At 29.0% G+C, this 20,643-nt stretch overlaps 1 protein-coding gene across 1 annotated transcript; it reads right to left on the bottom strand.

Moving 5' to 3' along the window:
* Positions 1 to 14,595: 14,595 nt before the first annotated feature.
* Positions 14,596 to 19,967, bottom strand: LOC109795966 (putative serine/threonine-protein kinase At1g54610). Its single transcript, XM_029271238.2, has 7 exons — positions 19,188 to 19,967; positions 18,746 to 19,030; positions 18,267 to 18,578; positions 16,733 to 16,957; positions 16,548 to 16,642; positions 16,143 to 16,257; positions 14,596 to 15,945 (listed from the first exon to the last, which is right to left on the bottom strand). The coding sequence occupies exons 1-7, from the start codon at positions 19,590 to 19,592 to the stop codon at positions 15,595 to 15,597; spliced, it is 1,788 nt and encodes a 595-aa protein (XP_029127071.2). The 5' UTR covers positions 19,593 to 19,967; the 3' UTR covers positions 14,596 to 15,594.
* Between the last annotated feature and the right edge of the window lie 676 nt (positions 19,968 to 20,643).

Here is a 20,643-nt window from a genome sequence, read left to right as displayed (position 1 = left end):
CAGAAAAAGCTAGGAATTAATTATGAATTGGAGGATTCTTTTTTGCAGGAGTGTAGTCCATTGTAGCCAAGTCACCAATATCTTGTTCCCCTCCTTGGTTTGGCTTAAATTGATTTTCGTGGCTCTTCTCAATTGAAACTGGAGCTAACCCATCGTCCTTAGTCTCTCTTAAACTTCTGGCTGTAATGAAAACACCGAACAACACATAATTAATTATAATTTGAACTTTGAAGAGTAAAATATATATGTTTCGTCCTATAGACATGATTTAATATATGTATTTTTAATTTTCTAATTTTTGTTGTTAATTTTGCTATTCATAAATTTCAATTTTTTTGAATAATTCTTGTTACCCGTTAATGATAAAGTGATATATATGTTATGTTACCACTAAATGGGACAGAATCCTTTTTAAAATTAACAAAAATATTTTTAAAAATCAAAATTAAATGAAGTTAAATATATAGCCACAAGAAATATGTTTAAGGCTAATTTGGAAAGACACAGGAGAGTAATTAAGCTGACCTGTAGCAGTAATAGAAACGAAGCAAAGCAAGAGAAAAGCAAGCAGAAGGCAGCGTTTGGTCGGTAACAAAGCCATTTAATTACTTGAATATCTATGGTATTACTGAGAAACCTTGAACTTGCTTCAAAATCTTGTAGTTAAGGCCTCTTTTTATAGGCAGAAAGAGAAGAAGGATGTGAAGACATGTGGTGCACTGCACTCTTTCAGGACAAGAAAAACAATGGCTACAATTTTGGTTCAAATCAATGTCTCCTGCTCTGTCCTGCCTGAAAATGACAACCTTTTGCTTCGAAAAGAGGATCCAAGCTAAGACCACAATATATGGCTTCATTCCCTTCATGTTCCCAAACATTTTGCACTCTACCATTCGTGAATCAACAAAGATCTGCAACCAAAAATATGTTATGCCTAGATTAAATATTAATATAAGAGTTAAGGAATAAAATTATAAATAAAAAGATTAGTATAAATCACCTAAAATAAAAGGGAGCACTCCATTTCTAGAATACTCTATACGTACAAGGGACTTGTAACTGTAAGGCCGTATATAATAATGAAAAGAGGATTGGAGCTATCACCTTTTGCCTTTCCAATCTCTAAAGAATATGGCGAATTTCAATTTTCTACATATATATACTGTCAGCCTGACGTAATTTATGAAACATCTTTCTTTTATTTTGTATTGTTTGAATAATTTTTTTTCATAAACAATTTTTTAAAAATAAATAAAATTAAAATTAAAATTACTTTTTTTAAAGATAAACTAAAACTATAGTTAATATGTAGACAAAAAAAAGGAGTTTTTAAAAAAGTTAATATGAAAAAATTTTCTTCAAATTAAATTTAAGAAGTATCTCAAGAAATATTTAATTTATTCGAATGAATTCAAAAATAAAGATTAAATGGTGTGGATTAGATTTTGAAATTTTCAGTATGAGAAGTTCACCGACTTTAATTCCTCCAGCTATTTTACGTGGCTACCATTTACTTCTGATGATTCTAGATGCACTACAAGAACTGCAGCTGAAATTGCGATTCTCCCTTCAACTTCATATGCTGATTGATTATGCCGAGAACCATACTTGTAGTTTCTAGATATGTAGACTTTGCTACTCCCTAATATACTTAGTCCTTAAGCCTTGTATTATTTTATTCCATAATTTTGCCTATATAAATAGCTAATGGCACTGCGGTGTGCCTTTAAATTGGCATCAATTGAAATTAGGCTTGATCGTATGAACCACAACTTTTATTTATTTACTGAAATTACAAAAAACAACTTCAAAGTTTGAATTTAAAATTATATACAACTACTTCAATATCTCTACCACCAGATGGATTTTAGTGGCTCACCATTTGAGCGACATAATACAAAGGTTCTTCCTCTCTCTCGGGAGTGTGAGTGAAAATTTTTCCTCTCCACCGTGTATTATCTTCAAATTATAGTCTTGAACCTTTTCAAAATTATAGATCATTGTGAAATTTAAATTTCACACAATATGTATACGTACACGATATGGAGATGCTAGTGAGATCTCCATCACTATGCGATTAAGCAATTAATAAAATTTTGAGTTTCTCACTCGAGCACAAAACCTGATTTAGCAGAACAAATTTCCGTGCCACATGCATAGAGCTAGTGGCTGATATGCGACCATGCATGCCCTATAGAAAACAAAGATACGAAATTAGGAAGAGTTGCATCTACCCTCTTATCTAGTTACTGTCCTTGTACAATATCATTTCCATTAATCATGTGCAAAGCTCTTCACTCAACAAGAAAGGAAACCACATAACGAACCTCAATAGATAACCGACATTGATGGGGCTTCGATCATTTTCAAATAAGGCGACCAAAAATGCTATGTAAAGAAAAATCACATGGGAAGGGGTGCTCATATATCATTGTGGGGCTGCATTGTCCCTTAATTGCCGATAAATTAAACATCAACTTATATTGATGACAAGTATCAAAGACAAAACATTGATGGAAAAGAATGATTAGGAATAAATATAAATTAATAAAGAAAGAGAGATACCTTTTACCTAAGCAATTACCCCGAAACCAAATCATACGGCGGTTTTTAAATTGAGCCTATCTAGTAACTCTTATGATACAAATTAAAGATACATCCATAACCATCCTCTAAATTAACTGAAAACAATCACAGTATTTTATTTTTCTATTATTTGTTCTATATAATTTAGGATTATTTAGGCGGCTAACTAGTTTGTACCTAACCTAATCAGAATCAGATATTGCTTTACAAAATCATTATTTTATGTATACCACCATAGAGGAATATGATTGATAATGCTTTCATGTAGCGAAGTTTTCGCATTAATTGGATATTATATTGATAAATTCCAGTGATCAGTCTAAATATTAATATCATCATACCAAAATGTCAACAGCATATATGACCACATATGGCACCCAATTCCCTATAATTAAACCAGCAAAATCACGTATTTCCTTATTTCTTTCTCCTACCCCTCTCCTATAAATAATAAAGTATTCAATTTCAGTGTGTGAAACAATTGACTTATTTTATATATAATTTCCCTTTTCTTCATGAGAATAACTTCACTTAGATTATACCTGCACTTGCCGTTCAAATTTAAACTCTAGAATATTTTGTTTTCCATACAGACACAATCTAGGACTGAATGAAGTTTTTAAGTTACATTATTAACACATATAAGGAAATCCACTCTTAAACACCTTTTGATGGTCTTTTATGTAATAACTACACTGTTCATCATTTGATTCAGAAAGCTTTGCAAATGGGTTAAAGGTACTTTTACTTCGTATACTCTCAATAATGATACTTTGTCTTATAAAAAAATATTGAGAAGAATTGACAAAAATAATTTCCACTCATCTGAAAATTTGAAGGAATGAAAGCTCTGAATAGTAACAAATAAACACTCCTCCCATCAGGACTGATTACCGGACGGGTTTGGTCGGGTGCGGACCTAAAAAAACCCAATCCGATAAAAATTAAGTTAAAAAAAAAAATAGTCAATAATTGACCGTTGAGTTTTCAATTTAGGTTAGGTTTGGATTTGTTTGATTACGGTTTGGGTTGGACAGTTTACTTCAGATTAGACCTATAATAAAATAGACTGAATCAATTAATTAGTTTTGAGCTTTGACACAGGGATACAAGAGACCTGCAAGTGAGATTGAAGTCATTCCAACGAATATGAAAAATGGAGGTACTCCAATGAATATGAAGATTGGAAGCATTCCAACGAATATGAAGATTGGAAGCATTCTAACGAATATGAACACGTGCTCTTCCATTCAACATGGTCCACAATCTTTTTTATTACTAAGTCCAACCCCTTTCTACCATGCTAGTTCGACTTCTTCTTCCTTCCCGATTAGGTTTGGATATCGATAGATAAAAAATAGCTCAAACCAAGTTCGACAAAAATTATCCATATTATACTGTTTTTTTTTAATATGCTTTAACCAGTAATCCATTCGAAATCATTCGTTTACCTTTTTCTTTCGACTTTTTCGGGTTCTCGGGTTGTTGATAACCCCTACCTCCCTCCAATCCCTTTAGTTCCGCAACATATCTACCTGATTAAATACTCAAAGTTCCACAACGATTACGTTAATTACATTTTTTAGTTTCAACTTTTTTTCTTATAGTGCATTTTATAATTTTATTGATAATCTTATAATATATCCTAAAATATTTCCAACCAAATTCAAATTAATAATAACATAATTAAGTAGACCAAAAAGGGTGGAATAATAACATTATTATCTATACACTGTGTAAAAAATATAAAATGTAATTATTTAGTAAATATGTTAAGAGAAAAAAAGAAATATAATTTTAAAAAAAAACTAGAATGTATAAACTAAAATACTACGTTAGTTAATGTCTTGAAAAACGCTACAAAACTACTAAAATCAAATACGACTAGCTAATATAATCAAACAAACTTTTCCAACTAATAAAAAGAATAATAAACTAGCTAAAAATATTTGTCAAATGCTTGGAATTATTCATTTATTTATTATATCTCAACTTAGTGATCAATGACACACAAAGTTAAGGCTAATATAGCATAAAATAGAGACAACCTACCAAGCGTCATAAAGTGCTTTGAACTTTGAAGAAAATTCAACTAAAAGAAATTGAACATAATTAAATTATTTCTAGATAAGAACTGATTTCGTTATAAAGTCAACTTTTCCTTTCCGCCGCCTACCCCTTGTTGGAATCAAAGATCTCCTCATCATTTGCATCTTTCCAATTCGAGATTATTACCACACTTTTAGAATTTTTCTGTTAATTAGTTATTTCGTCCTGTTAATGATGGTTAATAAATAAAGGACACCACCCAAACAGTTGGTACAATTAAACATGTTCATTTCCAATCGCAATGGTTGGCATGTTAGGCACAAATAAGAATCCAAGGAAGGTTTTGTGGCTAAGAACAAACCCCGATTAACAAAGGGATCATCCATTAACTTAATTTGAGCAACAACTAGTTGGGGTCTAGAGTGACCATGTCTATCAAAAGTTGTTTGCAGTAATGATTAATTTTACATTTGTACTGTTTAATCAAATAATTAAATTTCATATTTAATTTGAGTATGAAATTACGATTAAAGATCGATATGACTTTACTGATAACTATAATGGCTTACTCTGAAAAAAAATAATTAAATGTGTAACTATGTCTCAACATATTTCTGCATCAGGATTTTGGGGTAGAGCCAGTGGGTCACGTCCTTGGTCCAATCGAAACGCGTCGGCTGGAGCCACGTCGATCGTGACCCTCGTATGCATACAAAAAAGGTGATGGTTTTGTTTGGCCCCGCATGAGCCTCACTTTTGGTCCATCACGTGATGGCACGCAACATTGCATTGCATGCTATTATTAACATGTGGCTAAGAGAGAATTAATTAATATGATTCAAGCTTTGGTTTGGATCGGATTTAATTTGTTTATGGTGAATGAGACTAATAGCTTTAACTTGTCTTTGCGTAGTTGGACAAAAGAGTAGGGATCGAGGGCACAAACTCACGTGCTTTTGTTGCTCTTTTACGACACTGTCATTTGTCCTACCTTATAATTAACACTGTCCAAACTATTAGGCCATTCTACTTTCCGACATGCATGCCTCCTTTCGAGAACATATATTACGAGTAAGGGATGCACAATATCTAAATCTATATCCAATTTGATTCAATCTTTCATGTCGTTTAAATTTCCTTCATTTGTTTCTTACACAAAAAAATTTAAAAAAAAATATATCATTCAATTAGTTGTTATACGTTTACTAACAGAACTGCGTAGAAAAGCTGATAATAAATATGTGGGAGGCTATTAAGAACCTTGTTTTATATGGGGTCTTGGTGTGGGTTGATATTGGAACAGAACTTTGTACTAGCTACACTCTAGTACATCTTGTGAAGGGGTTTGGCTTTAATTATTCAATGATATAATGTTTTTTTTCGTATAAAAAGAATATGGAGAGAGGAAAAGGTTCAAATAGTTTGAGGTTTGGAATTTGTTAATTGTTATTGACACCGAATCTTATCCCTTGATATTATTTCCAATCCAAAGATTAAGAATTTAAGATTGATTGATTAAGTCAATCATATTAATAAATTTTTCCCCCTCCTTCTGCGTGCAACCACACCCTCCAGAATGTCGCTTTGCTGCATATTGTTGAGAAATTAATTTCTGCTATCATGTGAATATATAGAACATGGGGAAAATGTATTATGGACAATTGCCTAAGATTGCATTTCTTGATAGTGCAACATGGGGACTTCCTAGATGGTAAGCGAGTGTTGGATTAATGAAGAAAATATCTGACAGGTCAGTCACGTGATCGTCTTCATAAATTAATCTCAACTTGAGTTAAAATAATAAAAGTATAGGATTTTGACGAGACAATGGGAGAGTTTTGGATAAGATAAGATAAAATTGGATAAAAGAGTTACATAAGAATTTGGACGAATTCTACCGTGGTGTTCCTTTGAATATGGATATCACCGTGATCCATGACTTTTTTTTTTATTCGGGATGGAGAGGTTATTTTAATTTTTTTGTTTTTTAAATGACAAAAATGTTACTGACTTCTTCACTCTTGATGAATATATATTTTTTACATTTTTATCCAGTTAAAATAATATATAAAAAAATCGTGTTTCATCACATCAACACTACTAGATTTTAACACATTAACAACATTTTCTTGTTTACATTATGTTACTAATTTTCAAAATCAAAGTCTCTATCGAGTAAGAAAATTTTATATAAGTTATTTTGTAACATTTTTCTAAAAAAATGTTATTATAATTGTTTCTAAAATCAAAGTCCCACATCGAGTCAAAAAAGTATATTTCTCTTATATTTAATTGTAATCCATAATTAAAGTTTCACATCAAATAGATTAATGACTCATAAAGAGTATATATACTCATATAGTTATATTTAAGATAAATAAAATTTGATATTCTATATATAATTAGTGATGACTAACTAAAAATATATTTCCCTAAAAACTTAAGAAACTCCTAGAAGTTTAATTTAGGAGACATAAAAATATAATAATTGATAGTAATATTAAAATTAATTATTATTTTATAAAGTTATCAAAATCTTGGTAACATCATTAAAATGTTACAAAAATACTACTTTGGTAACATTTTTAAATGTTACCTAATTATGCAAAAATGTTATTAAAAGTCTTTAGTAACATGGACTATATATAACATTTGATAATATGTTGCTAAAATAAATTATCAACATTTATACATAATTAAGTAACATTTTTCAAATATTATTAAATATCATTTTTGTTGTAGTGCAAATTAGTATATGGAAAAGCATTTTAGATGACGTGAGATATTGGATATGATGAATCAAAAGCTGCCACCTTAATAAAAGTAATATAAAATAATTAATAAATTATATTTAATATAAAGATTAACATCATTAACATATAGATTGAATTTTATAATGCAAAATGAGACTCACAAATGTTAAGTTTGATATAAATAAAGACATCTAATATTAAAGAAAGATAAATTATATGTTTTAAAAACTTCGAACTTAGATAATAATCAAGTTTTTTCTAGTATATTTTCTATATCGAACATCTAAGATAAATAATTTTTCTTTCTTTAGTATTAAAAGTCTCTATTTATACTAAATTTATTATTTATGAGTTCATAATTTTTGTAGTTTTTACCCTAAATTCTCGGAATGATTGCTCTAAAATTATTTGTTATGAAATTCAATCTATATGCATTAATGGTATTGATCTTCACATTAAATCTCTCAATTTGGGGAATATTTGACTATCTTTAAATTCATACTACTAACTTGAACATTAAACAATGAATAGGTCCCTCGAAATATTTCTAAAAATACTTAGTGTTCCATCTAGTTATTCCGCGCTTCATTAGATTAGTGTTACTATTTGATTACGAAAAAAATGCAATTTTTTTATACACATTATTCAATCCCTTTTAATGTTTATATTTTCTTCATAGGCTTTGATATTAGATTTTGCTTTGTAATTACTTTACTGGATTTCAATTTTTTTATTACTTTGATTTCATTCATATGTGATACTTTTATCCAAGTGAATTGTATTAGAGTTAATCACCTATATACTGTTAGTGTAAAAAAAATTTACATTGGCAACCAATTATATCTTTTAATTATGTCATGTCAATGTTAAAAAGTAAATGTATTTATAGTGACATGACACAATTAAAAGATATAATTGGTTGTCAGTGTAAAAAGATTTTCTACTGGCAGTGTATAGGTGATTAACTCATTGTATTATTCATTAAAAGTTATTTTCCAAAATTTCTTTCATGATTATTAAATTATACATTATGTTAACATATGGAGTATAGAGGGTGTCACACACTCTATTTCCCTTTCTATTTTCCTCTTACCAAACAAACTTTTACCATATTCTTTTACCAAACAAATTTTATTTCTACTTTATGTACAATCTTAATGATTGGATTGTTAAAGTTTAAAATAGAATATGAATTATTGAGTAGAATAAGTTTATCAAGTTTTACTTTTAATGTAAGTATTTATATATATATATGAAAATTTAAAAATTAATTTAAAGGTAGATCGTTGAAATTAAATATAAAATTTTATATTAATTTTTAATATTTGTGTGTATCATGTGTTATTAATATTTTTTTTAATTTGTAACTTTAAATAAATTTTAACTGATAATAGAGATCGAGTATGTTAGATAATGTTACAAGTAATTTTTTTTTAAATTATTTAATGATTCTAATCAATGTTGAAGCCGTTAGCATGATGGGCTTTAGTGAAGAAAAATCTGTTACGGGCTTAGTTTCGGTCCTTAAAACAATTTTTATGAGAATTAATAGTAAACCATAATTTCACGGGTTATGATGGCCTTCTATATAAATAGGTTTGGATTTTTATTATGGAACTAGCATGCTTACCCGTGTCGTTGGACTATGTGAGTAGAGATAAAAATACAAGAACGTAGATTGAAAGGATTGGAATCATTGGATGTTTAACAATATGTTTAAATATATTTTTAATCCCTCAAATTTAAGATAAATTTGTTTTTTTTTAATTTAAAATTATTATTTTTAGTCTCTGTAATTTCAAAAAATCTTATTTTAATTTTTATATTCAAATTTTGTTAAGAAATTTATCAAATATTATTGTATAAAATTTACCTATTCGTGTCTTTATTAGTAAAAATATCACATTAAATCCGGTTGATATTGCATAACTGTCTTAATTAGTCACTTTCAAATATTATTGGTGACTTAAGGGACTAAAACAATATTTTTAAAAATTACAGGGACTAAAAACAACAATTTTAAATTTGAGGGACCAAAAACAATTTTATCTTAAATTTGAGGGACTAAAAATATATTTAAACCAATAAGAATATTATGTATAGTTAAAGAAGAAAAGAGGATACTTTGATATGAATGCGAGAGTGAAAGTTTGGTTAATCTCACGGTAAAGTGTAAAATACATATTTTCTCTTCACAAAAATTATAGAAACAACTATATTCAACGGGAGTATTTTATGAATTATTTTTTAAAGAGAATATTTTCAAAATTACATAAACTAAAAACAACAATTTTAAATTTAATGGACTAAAAATAAATTTATCCTAAATTTTGAGAGACTAAAAAAATATTTAAGTCTTTATTTATTTATGAATATATATATATATATATATATATATATATATATATATATCATAAATATTAATTATAATAAAAGGTATGTTTGATGCAAACTAAGTTATAATATAAGGAGAACAAAACGAGAGAAAATTTCAAGTTATGAGATTTTTTTTATCATGTGCATTGTTTAATAGATAATACATAATATAAACAAAAATAATATAATTTTTTTTTGCATTACCTTTGATTATCTTGATACAATTTGTTTTAATTATTTTAACACAACAATAATGATTATGGTGATAGTTGCATGATAATGATAGTGACAAAAGTAATAATGTGATAACATCAATGATAATGGTGATGGACAATGACTAATAATTGATTATGATAACATTGTCAACTACAAGAATGATGTCAATGGTCAATGGTGGTAGTGTTGATAATAACAGTGATAACAACAATAACGATAACGATAAAAAAATACAATAGAAGGAAAATATAAGTATTAAATAAGAATAAATATAAATATTTGGTATATTTTGAGTATCTTGAACAAAAATTTATCTTATAATTTATTTAGTAAGAAAAAATTGAGTTTTTATCTTTGTTAAAGATATCAATTAATAATATAATCAAGAAAATGTATATAAATATAAAGTAAGGGTGAGTAAATTTTGTGAGATTGAATTAAATTAGAATTTATATTCTAATTTTATATACATTATTTTAATCATATTATGTAACATCTTTTGTAGTTTGTCTAATTTTTTTATTTATGTTGTTCAATAATGTTTTTTTAAATTAAATATTACATAATTATATTTTCTTAAATTAAATATAAAAACAATTATATACTGACCAATAACACATTTTTTAGCGAATTAAATGGACAAAAATATTTAATAAATGTGGATCTAATACTGTCTTTAGCAAAGAAGACTTGTGAGGGGAAGGGGGTGCGCGTACAAATGGATGGAAGTAATGTTAGTGGTGTACAAAATAATTTTTGTGCCATTGATCAACGAGATAATTTTCAAAATCAATAAAAGAACCATTTCAATATTTAAATTTTCATTCATTTTTTTTTTTTTTTGTGGACAAAACATTATGGAACCCTCAATAATATTGCTTGCAAGAATGATCACTAGAAGTGGGGGATGACAATTACTTCTGTAAGCAGCACTTGGGGCTTGTAGACCTCACCAGTCACCACCTTTGTTTGGCTCTCACTCTTATACCTCTCTCTTCTACCTACTTTTTTTAAGGAAAAAACTAACAATAATTAGTCAACATTATAAACTATTTTTTGATCAGTTTGCAGACCTCACCACCCTTATGATACAGGTGTACTATTATTTTATGCTTCTATTATGCTATTCAAGGACGGAGCCAAGGGGGGACCTACGGGTGCCACGGCCCCCCCAACAATTTTAATTTTTTTTTATATACATATATATTACTATATGGCACCCCCTATTTTTAATATAAACTCATATGTATATTACTATATGGCACCCCCAGTATTGAAATCCTGGCTCCGTCCCTGATGCTATTGTCTTCTCCATCTAGTCACCATTATCACCTCATGCCATCACCACCAATATTTCTATCACTATTGCTATGTTACTATCACCCCTCCAATATTTTCTATTTAATCCTTGTCAATACTGCTATCATGTTCTTATCACCATTTTTGTTGTTGTAATTGTCACAACTATCAAATCACCATTGTGTTGCCTTCCCAACCAACATTATAGAGACAATTATGTACATAAGACTATTGACACTTTTAATTGTGTATTTATATCTTTCATTAATCATTTGTAATTTCAATTTTTAAATTATCTAAATAGCGTATATTATAAAATTTAGTTTTAATTTATTACATTCTTATTTGATTCCCTCGCTTATTTAATGTTAATTAATTACTATTATTACATTATAGACAGCTCTCAAGTTATACATGAAAAAACGTTAAAAAAAAATGTTCAAGTATGAGAATATAATTATAAAGAACTATGTAATTTCCTTTATCTCAACCAAAGTAACACATAAATAACTATTAAGATTAATGTAGTGGCAAAGAGGAAAAGTTGAGATAGTAAAAATATGAAGACCTAAATTTAATATTTTCTATCACAACCATTATTTTAATTTTTTTTTTATCTTTACAAAATAAAAAATAATACATAAATAAAAAGGTTTAGTTACTCTTTTAAGATCTTATTAATAGTTAAACTATAATAGAATAATCATCTTATTTTATCTATTTTAACAAATTATTTAATATGTAAATAATCATAAGGTTGTTTTTATCATATTATTTATCTTTTCATGTTGAGTCAATATTCTTAATTTAGGAGGGAAGTTGAGTTAATATATATATATATATATATATATATATATATATATATATATATATATATATATATATATATATATAGTGTGTGTGTGCGTGTGTCACACTTTTGTGCATATACTTCTTAATAAAATTTTGTAGAATATAAAATTAATTAATCAATCTAATTATTAAATTAAAAATTCCTTAAATCGCTTATATATGATTTTATAAATATATTACTTATGAAATTCAATTTCTCAATTGGATTTTTCTTTACCGTTCCCTTTTTTTTACTCTCTATAGCGGATATTTGGTTGACTTTTAGCCTTGCAAATAGCATGCTGCATGTCTATGTAAAATCTAACGCACGTTTGTTTATAATTTTCTCCACTTCCAAAATGTTGTTTAGTAAAGAAAGTAATCCTGAAAAGTGGCACATAGTTATTTCTGTATTTTGGGCAAGCTACTACTTCTCGGGAGATTAACACATAAATAACCATTAATTATAATTAATTTAGTCATTGGGAGAAAGGATTGAAATAGTAGAAGTATAAGAATTTATATTTGATCTCTAATGCAACTATTTTTTTTTAATTTTTTTTATCTCTATAAAATAAAAAATAATACATAAATAAAAAAGTTTAATTATTTTTTTAGGATCTGATTAGTGACTAAAATATGATAGAATAATCATCCTATTTTATTTATTTTAACAAATTATTTAATATATAGATCATAATCATAAGATTGTTTTATCATACTACTTATCTTATCATGTTGAATCAATATCCTTATTTCAGAAAAGAATTTGAGTTAGAAAATAACGTGCGTGTGTCACATTTTTGTGCTTATACTTTTTTAAAAAAAATTGTAGAATATAAAATTAATCAATCTAATCATTAAATTAAAATTTTTTATAAAAAATTATAAGTTTATATGATTTTATATATGCAAATAAAAATTAATTAATATTTCATTACATTACTTAATTTTGACCAAAAAAATATGTTATTTAAAGTAGTGTTATGTTGCGCAAAAAAACACTTAAAGAAAAACATATTCTATTACAATAATAACAAAAGATGTGAGACACAATATCGAACGCAATTAATTAATCAACAATTACTAATTTCATATTGTTTATGCAACCCAATTTTAATTTCAATTAAAATATTTGTATTACCTAGATTACGGAGAACTCAATTTAAAATAGAGTTGGAGATTAAGATGATTCATGACTTAGTATATATATATATATATATATATATATATATATATATACTTAGACTTACTCCGTTCAATAACTCATGTTCTATATCAAATTTTAATGATCTAACTGTTGAATTTAAAGTTCTTAATGCATAGATCAAGTCTACAAATTTTTAAAAAATTTAAAAACTATTTGATACTTCATTTCATTAATTCAAATTGACGGATAATCATCAAATTATTTTATACATTAATTTTAATTAATGAAACGAAGTATTAAATGATTTTCAAATTTTTTAAAAATTTGTAGATTTGATCTATACATTAAGAACTTTAAATTCAATGGAATCGTTGAAGTTTGATGTAGAATATGAATTATTGAACGGAGTAAGTCAATAACTCATGTTCTACATCAAATTCAACGATCCAACTATTGAATTTAAAATTCTAAATGCATAGATCAAGTCTACAAATTTTTAAAAAATTTTAAAACCATTTGATACTTCATTCCATTAATTCAAATTGACGGATAATCATAAAATCATTTTATACATTGATTTGAATTAATGAAGCAAAGTATCAAATGTTTTTCAAATTTTTTAAAAATTTGTAGATTTGATCTATGTACATTAAGAACTTTAAATTCAATGGTTGAATCGTTGAAATTTGATGTAAAACATGAATTATTGAACGGAGTAAGTCAATAACTCATGTTCTACATCAAATTTAAATGATCCAATTATTGAATTTAAAGTTTTTAATGCATAGATCAAGTCTACAAATTTTTAAAAATTTTGAAAACCATTTGATACTTCATTCCATTAATTCAAATTGACGGATAATCATAAAATCATTTTATACATTGATTTGAATTAATGAAACGAAGTATCAAATGATTTTTAAATATTTTAAAAATTTATAGATTTGATCTATACATTAAGATCTTTAAATTCAATGGTTAAATTGTTGAAATTTTATGTAGAACATGAATTATTGAATGGAGTAAGTCTAGATAGACTTACTCTAGGAGTAAACGAATCATTCCTCACACACACATATATTACGAAATATTGCTAAGAGACTCGGAAGAGATTCTAGTGAGTTTGAAACTTTTGTCCATGCCTAATTTTAGGGATGGAAAAATGGGCTGTGACCCGCGAGCTAGCCCATTGGCCCGCAAAAAATTGGCGGGCCGGGCCCAATATTTCAACCCGCCAAACCCACTAGCCCACCGGGCCAAATAGTGGGCTGGCCTGTCACAACCCGCCAACCTGCATATTTTAATTTTTTTATTTTTTAATTTATTTTGATGTAGAAGATAAGGATGAATATGATCAACACAAAAAAGTAGAGACAACTTCTTTCAAGGGAGCTTCTAATGTTCTTGAAATAGAAAGCTAAAGTTAATTAATTGTATTTGGACTTGTTTTGTGGACTATCAAAAACTTAGTTTATTAGTAATTTGTAAGTTTATAATTTGATTTTGATTTTGGTTTAAGTGAACTAATTTCTATTTGATTTTGTTATAAGTTTGTAATTTGCTTTTGTTGAACATATATTATGTATAATATGTATGCATTTTTAATTTTGTAAGGTTATATTTATTTATTTGTAGTAGTTTTCTTTTTATTTGAACATAAAATATTTTTTTTTTGTAATTTTTTTGTGGTATGTGGACTGGTCCGCCGACTCGCTAGCTCATCCTTAAACAGGACGGGCCAGCTATCCCAACCCATTTTCTATTGACGGTCTGGCCTGGCCCATTTTTGACAAGCCGGGCCAAAACGGGTCGGACTGACCTCTTTTGCCACCCCTATCTAATTTTATATAAGTTTCTTGCTCTCTAAAATGAGAAATTGCACCAGCGATTATTTAAAAAATTAACAATTCATCGTAATAAAAAGAATTCCAGATTGAACGCAAACGAAAACACAATCACATTATCTTCTAATTTTAGCATGTCTCACTACAGACATCCTATACTATTTATTCCACTCGAAAATTATTTCTATGGAATTACTAAGTAGCAACGTGTCCAGAATAGGGACTCGTTTATTTATCACAACTTCCGACAAGGAAGAGTGACTCAAATAAAATAAATACTAGAATAAAAACACCCAAATCACCCTAAACAGATAATCAACTTACACGAGCTATCTTTTTATTTAGAGTTTAATTTTGATCCGAACTTTTTTTTTTCATTACCAATTAATCATATCTGTCACATTAATTAAAAGATTTCGACTCTTTTAATGAAGTGACGAACATAACTAAATGATAATGAAAAAAATATAATGTTTAGAATTGGCCAAAATTAAATGTTTTTAGTTAAGGTATAGAGGTCTGGTAGCTTCTCTGGTTCAAGTCGAAAATCCAAGGCAGAGAAGGACCTCCGAAGCTGTGAAAAATCGTTGCCTTCATTGCGGTTGATCATATCTATCATAGATGCTTGTAAGAGGACACTATAGTTCTTTATGTTCTTAAGGGCATTCGGATGGCCCTCTGTTTTGGGGGACTTTCTCACACTACCACTAGAGAGAGAAAATGGGGATAAAGATGTGTTCATGCTGCTGTTCCCTTCAGTCAAAAATAGTCTTGACCCTGATGATGTGCTGCTACCACTATTCCCCGTTTCATGACCTTGCTTTTGATGTTCAATTTGCTTCTGTTAAAGCCAAAAATGTGCATAATTTATTACTTTATGGTCACTTAAATTAGGACTTTTTTTTTTTCACATAATAACAAAGGGATGCATGCCACCATTTAATAGTATAAAAATGCATTAACAATAACATGAACATAATACATAGCACAAGATTGTTTTATTTTTTAAAGGATTTAGTATGTGTGATGATGAATCACCTCTTTTGATGATTCTGTATCTCCAAGGGTTTGTTCAGCAATTTGGTTCTTTCCTGACTGAGTAGCATCACTACTAGTCGTTTGAGATTGTTGCCCTCTTTTAGAAACCCTTTGCCTACATCATGAAAAGCAACAAATACATCAATATTTTCAGATAAACAGGAGTATATGAAAGCCAACTTTGCACTTAGTTCAAATTTTTAAATATTCTTAAAATGTGAATTTGAGTCAAATTTATCTTTACAAAATCAACTTGTATACTGATGTTATTTCCTATTGTAACGTGAGACTTGAATTTTTACCTATAAATATCAATTTGGAAATTCTCTTATACTACTTCAATCAATGAAAGAAGAAAAAAAAAAAGGAAACTTATTTCCAATGTTGAACTGATAAATAGCATACCTTTTGCTTTTCTTAGTTTGTAAGCGTTCATCCTCGTCTTTGTAGATTACTGGCAAAGCTGAAGGGTCACATGGTAATGGACTAGATTTGAAGAACTGGAAGCAGTAAAAAGTTATGACATTGCAATTTGTGAGAGCAACATAAGATAAGTTGTTAGTGACACAAGCAAAAGCAGAAAGGCTCACTTCAGTTTGGAGAGCAGAAGCAGCAGTGCCACGTAGGTCAGGGTTGAGATCAAGAAGTGTAGCCAAGAGACCTTGCGAAGAGGAAGGAAACTTGAGGAAGTTTTCTTGGAAACTGGGTTTGTAATGCTGTGGAGGCCGCCGGAAGCTTGTTGTTAGCTTCAGTTTTTTGTAGTAATCCTCTGAAGGGGAACCACACAGTTTGAAGATCATGTGAATCTGCTCAACCTATACACATTAAATGCTTAGTACAATCACCTTTTCTCAATTCATTTAGTGTTTAAACTTACAAATTCTAAACCTTTTTCTCCCTTTTTTTCATTTATTAGAATTTTTTCTATCAGGGAGTTAATCTCAGTTGCTTGATCATGGAGTTAAATATTCTTCCTTTACCTTGTTTCATTTTCAAAAGCACTTGACACTTTCTTCCACGCTCATCTATCTCTCAAAATCATCAAAGGTATATTATTATAGATATGTTTATATTATCTAATCTTATTTACTAAAATATTTTAAAATTCAAATGAAATTAAAAAATATTTTTATCATAATTTATAAGATGATTAATTATTTGAAGTAAATTAAAATACAAAGATTAATATTTGTTTGAAAATATATGTAGTTACCAAATTTCAAATAATGGTCAACGTAATTAAGCATGCAGATTTATATTACATCGTTTTACCCTTCAGTTAATTTAGCTACTAATTTTAACAAATATTTTAGTCCAATTGGCTAGTTTATCCTCTTTCTGTTGATTTATCTTCTAATTTTACCGATCACATCCAAGAAAAAGGCATTGGATTCATACAAGACATAAACAACCATGATGATAAGTCCATCCAGAATGAAAAGTGAAAGGATAGAATTAAAGACAAGATAAGAAAACCATGAATTCCTCTAACATGCATGAGACATGAACAAACGATGCAAACTGTAACCTTCTCTCTTGGAGTAGTAAAAATTAAAGAAAGGATCCAATTTCCAAATTTAATAATTGGACGGCAAGGTATTTATTTCCTTTAACTATTATGTCCTCTGTATTTCCTTTTTATTTCTAGTAACTACCTTCTTGGCCTTCACCAAATTCAAACAAAAGATCCTTACAAAGAAAAATTCAAACAGAAGAGGCCAATCATTTTTTTTTCTTCTTTACTCAGACTAGAGATTCAAAACTTAGAGAGATGGACTTCACAACAAAGTTTTGTCGTATTTTCTTATAAGAAAAACTAGCTTTTAATCTATTCACTCGAAAAGGTTAGAAACATAGGATACCATGCATGCATGAGGCAAATATTTTTTAATTCAGTAGAAAAGGTTGAATACAAAGGATTGGATTCATTAATTTGTCGTATCTTCTCATAAGAAAAACTAGCTTTTCAAAAGCTCTGAACATATAAATATGAAATATCTGAACATGGAATCGAGAATATTCTTGGCTTTTGAAACTAAAATCTTTGTGTATTTATCCTTAATGGTCAGTTTTGAGATATTGCATACACACAGTATATATGAATTAAAATAAAAAAACTTTTACCTCTGTTCTGCCAGGCATAATTGGCCTTCCAACAAACATCTCAGCCAACAAGCACCCTGCACTCCAGAGATCGATGCTATATCCATAATCGGTTGAACCCAAAAGAAGTTCTGGAGCTCTATACCAAAGTGTCACCACTCTGTTTGTAAGAGGCCTTTCTGCTTCAATGGAAGTTGCAAGCCCAAAATCTGCAATTTTCAGCACCCCTCTTCTGTCTATTAACAAATTAGAAGCCTTAATATCTCGATGCATAATTCCCCTGTCGTGGCAGTGTTGCAGCCCAGAAAGCAGCTGCTGCATATAGCACTTGATCTTGCACAAAATAAAATTAATCCAAAAAAAGAAACTGCATTATGTCACAATAAAACTAGTCATTTTATTTAATATGGTGTAATGCATATCAAAGTATAGATGACATTGCAAACATCTCAAATTCTAAGCTTCTGACTGTTAAAAGCATCAAATAGAAACCCAATTACCTGCGGTTCGGTGAGTTTCTCACCGGGTCGGGTGATAATTCGGGTCAGATCAGATTGCATGAAATCAAAAACTAGATAAAGACTATACTGCATCCTTGATGTTGCTAGTCCTCTAAGTTTGATGACATTGGGATGATCCAGCATCTGCAGTATCCTGATCTCTCTCGCCATAAACTTAATGCTTTCAGTATCCGATGTGTCAAACCGCACCTTCTTCAAAGCAACGATCTTTCCTGTGCCCTTTTCTCTTGCTTTGTACACATTGCTATATGTTCCACGTCCTATCTGCAACACAACAGGTAGGTGAGTAATATACTCTGAACGAAGTTTCTCCATGCATGTCACATCACATTAATTACACAAATATTTCATTATGCAATGTAAGTTATCCAAAAATGCATGAAAATTAAACTCAATGTTGGTGCACGGTGATGATACTTACCTTGGCAAGTTTTTCATAGGAATCAGCACTCTTTGGAACAATATTAGCCAAAACATCTGTGGGGATGTTATCAATTAACCACTTTGGCCACCCACCCACAAATTCATATTTGGCCATCTTCTTCTCTCTAACCTCCCCAACTTTACTCTTACTATTTTCTCCAGCAACATCTTCCACTACCTTACTCTTATCTTTTCTAGCAACCGGTTTTTCCTTTTCTCCTCCTCCAGAAGCATTTTCTTCACCCTTCTTAGCATGCACACTTACTCTTTGTCTCTGAGTCTCCCTCTTAACCCTCTCTCCCACATGCTTAGAGGAACGTGTCCTGGAACCCTCTCTCCTCACTTGCCGCTTCGGCCTCTCAGCACTGCGAGGGGGAGAAAACTTGCCACAAATGCATCCCATAGCAGGTATGATATTGCTGTTTATATGTAAAAGGGTGACATATCATGTAAACTAAATTGATATTAATGATGGTGACAAGGTAAAAGGGTGCATGGAAGAAGAAAACAGCTAGCTAGGAGGGTTTGTGAATCTTGTGATTGAATTCACTAGCAAAGCCAATAATCAACACTGATATTAATAATGCACTGACCAAGAAATAGAATATTGGAATATTGATATTTGGTACAGAAGGAGATGGAGAAGATGATACGTGAAGAGACCTATGCTTTCTCCGTCAACAGTGATTGAATGTGAGACTTAAATCTAATGTTTGGGTTATTTTCCAGACCAACATGCATAGACAGGAACTATGGTATTAACGAACCGGCAGCTTATTAGAAATTGTTTCCTCACTACACAAGTGAAATTATATATATTCGATTGATAAATTTTAATAATAAATTTTTATTTATAATTTGTAATAAACTTTAATCCATAATAAACAAGGTGTTAAATGAGTATATCAAATGTTTACTTGTAGTTGTTTAAATTTATAATTTTTGTTTATATAATTTTTGGCATAATTTTTTTTCCAATCACATTTTTTTTTTATCTTATTAGACTTAAAAACTAATTTCACGATATTGTAATTGCTGTTAATTTCACAAGTTTTTACACCAAAACTGAAAACAGATAATATATAATTGTTGTTGGAGCTCATATTTAATTGATCAGTGATGTAAAGATATTAGAAGATGTGGATGGGGAAAGGATGGAAAATAATTATAACACATTTTTTTTTGAAGCATTTGTATGAAAGATAATTTAACTCGAGGCGAATAAAATTATTATAACTAGCAAAAACAATCTTATCAAAAATTAAGAAACACTTTTTATATAAAAAAAAATTACAAAACACTTTTATTCTCTACCAAATATCTCGGACAGTAAAAAATAACAGAGAAAGATCTTTTCATTTCTCCTTTCATTCCTTCCAAAATTTTAAAGCAAATGACATCAATAAAATTGAAGAAAAAAAAGTATTGTAACGAATACCATTCAAAAGTATTGT

This window comes from Cajanus cajan, chromosome 6 (assembly GCF_000230855.2).
Source record: "Cajanus cajan strain Asha chromosome 6, NIPB_CcT2T_4, whole genome shotgun sequence".
Taxonomy (NCBI): domain Eukaryota; kingdom Viridiplantae; phylum Streptophyta; class Magnoliopsida; order Fabales; family Fabaceae; genus Cajanus; species Cajanus cajan.
Note: the sequence above shows the minus strand (reverse complement) of the source record. Positions and strands in the feature narration are given on the sequence as shown.

What these genes read in the sequence shown, in the direction of transcription:
- LOC109795966 (XM_029271238.2), bottom strand. Translation starts at nt 19,592, where the DNA reads ATGGGATGCATTTGTGGCAAGTTTTCTCCCCCTCGCAGTGCTGAGAGG. An exon ending in AGAAACTCACCGAACCGCAG is followed by an intron (nt 18,579 to 18,745) that starts GTAATTGGGTTT and finishes ATTTTGTGCAAG; the next exon opens with ATCAAGTGCTATATGCAGCA. An exon ending in CTTCTGCTCTCCAAACTGAA is followed by an intron (nt 16,643 to 16,732) that starts GTGAGCCTTTCT and finishes TACTGCTTCCAG; the next exon opens with TTCTTCAAATCTAGTCCATT.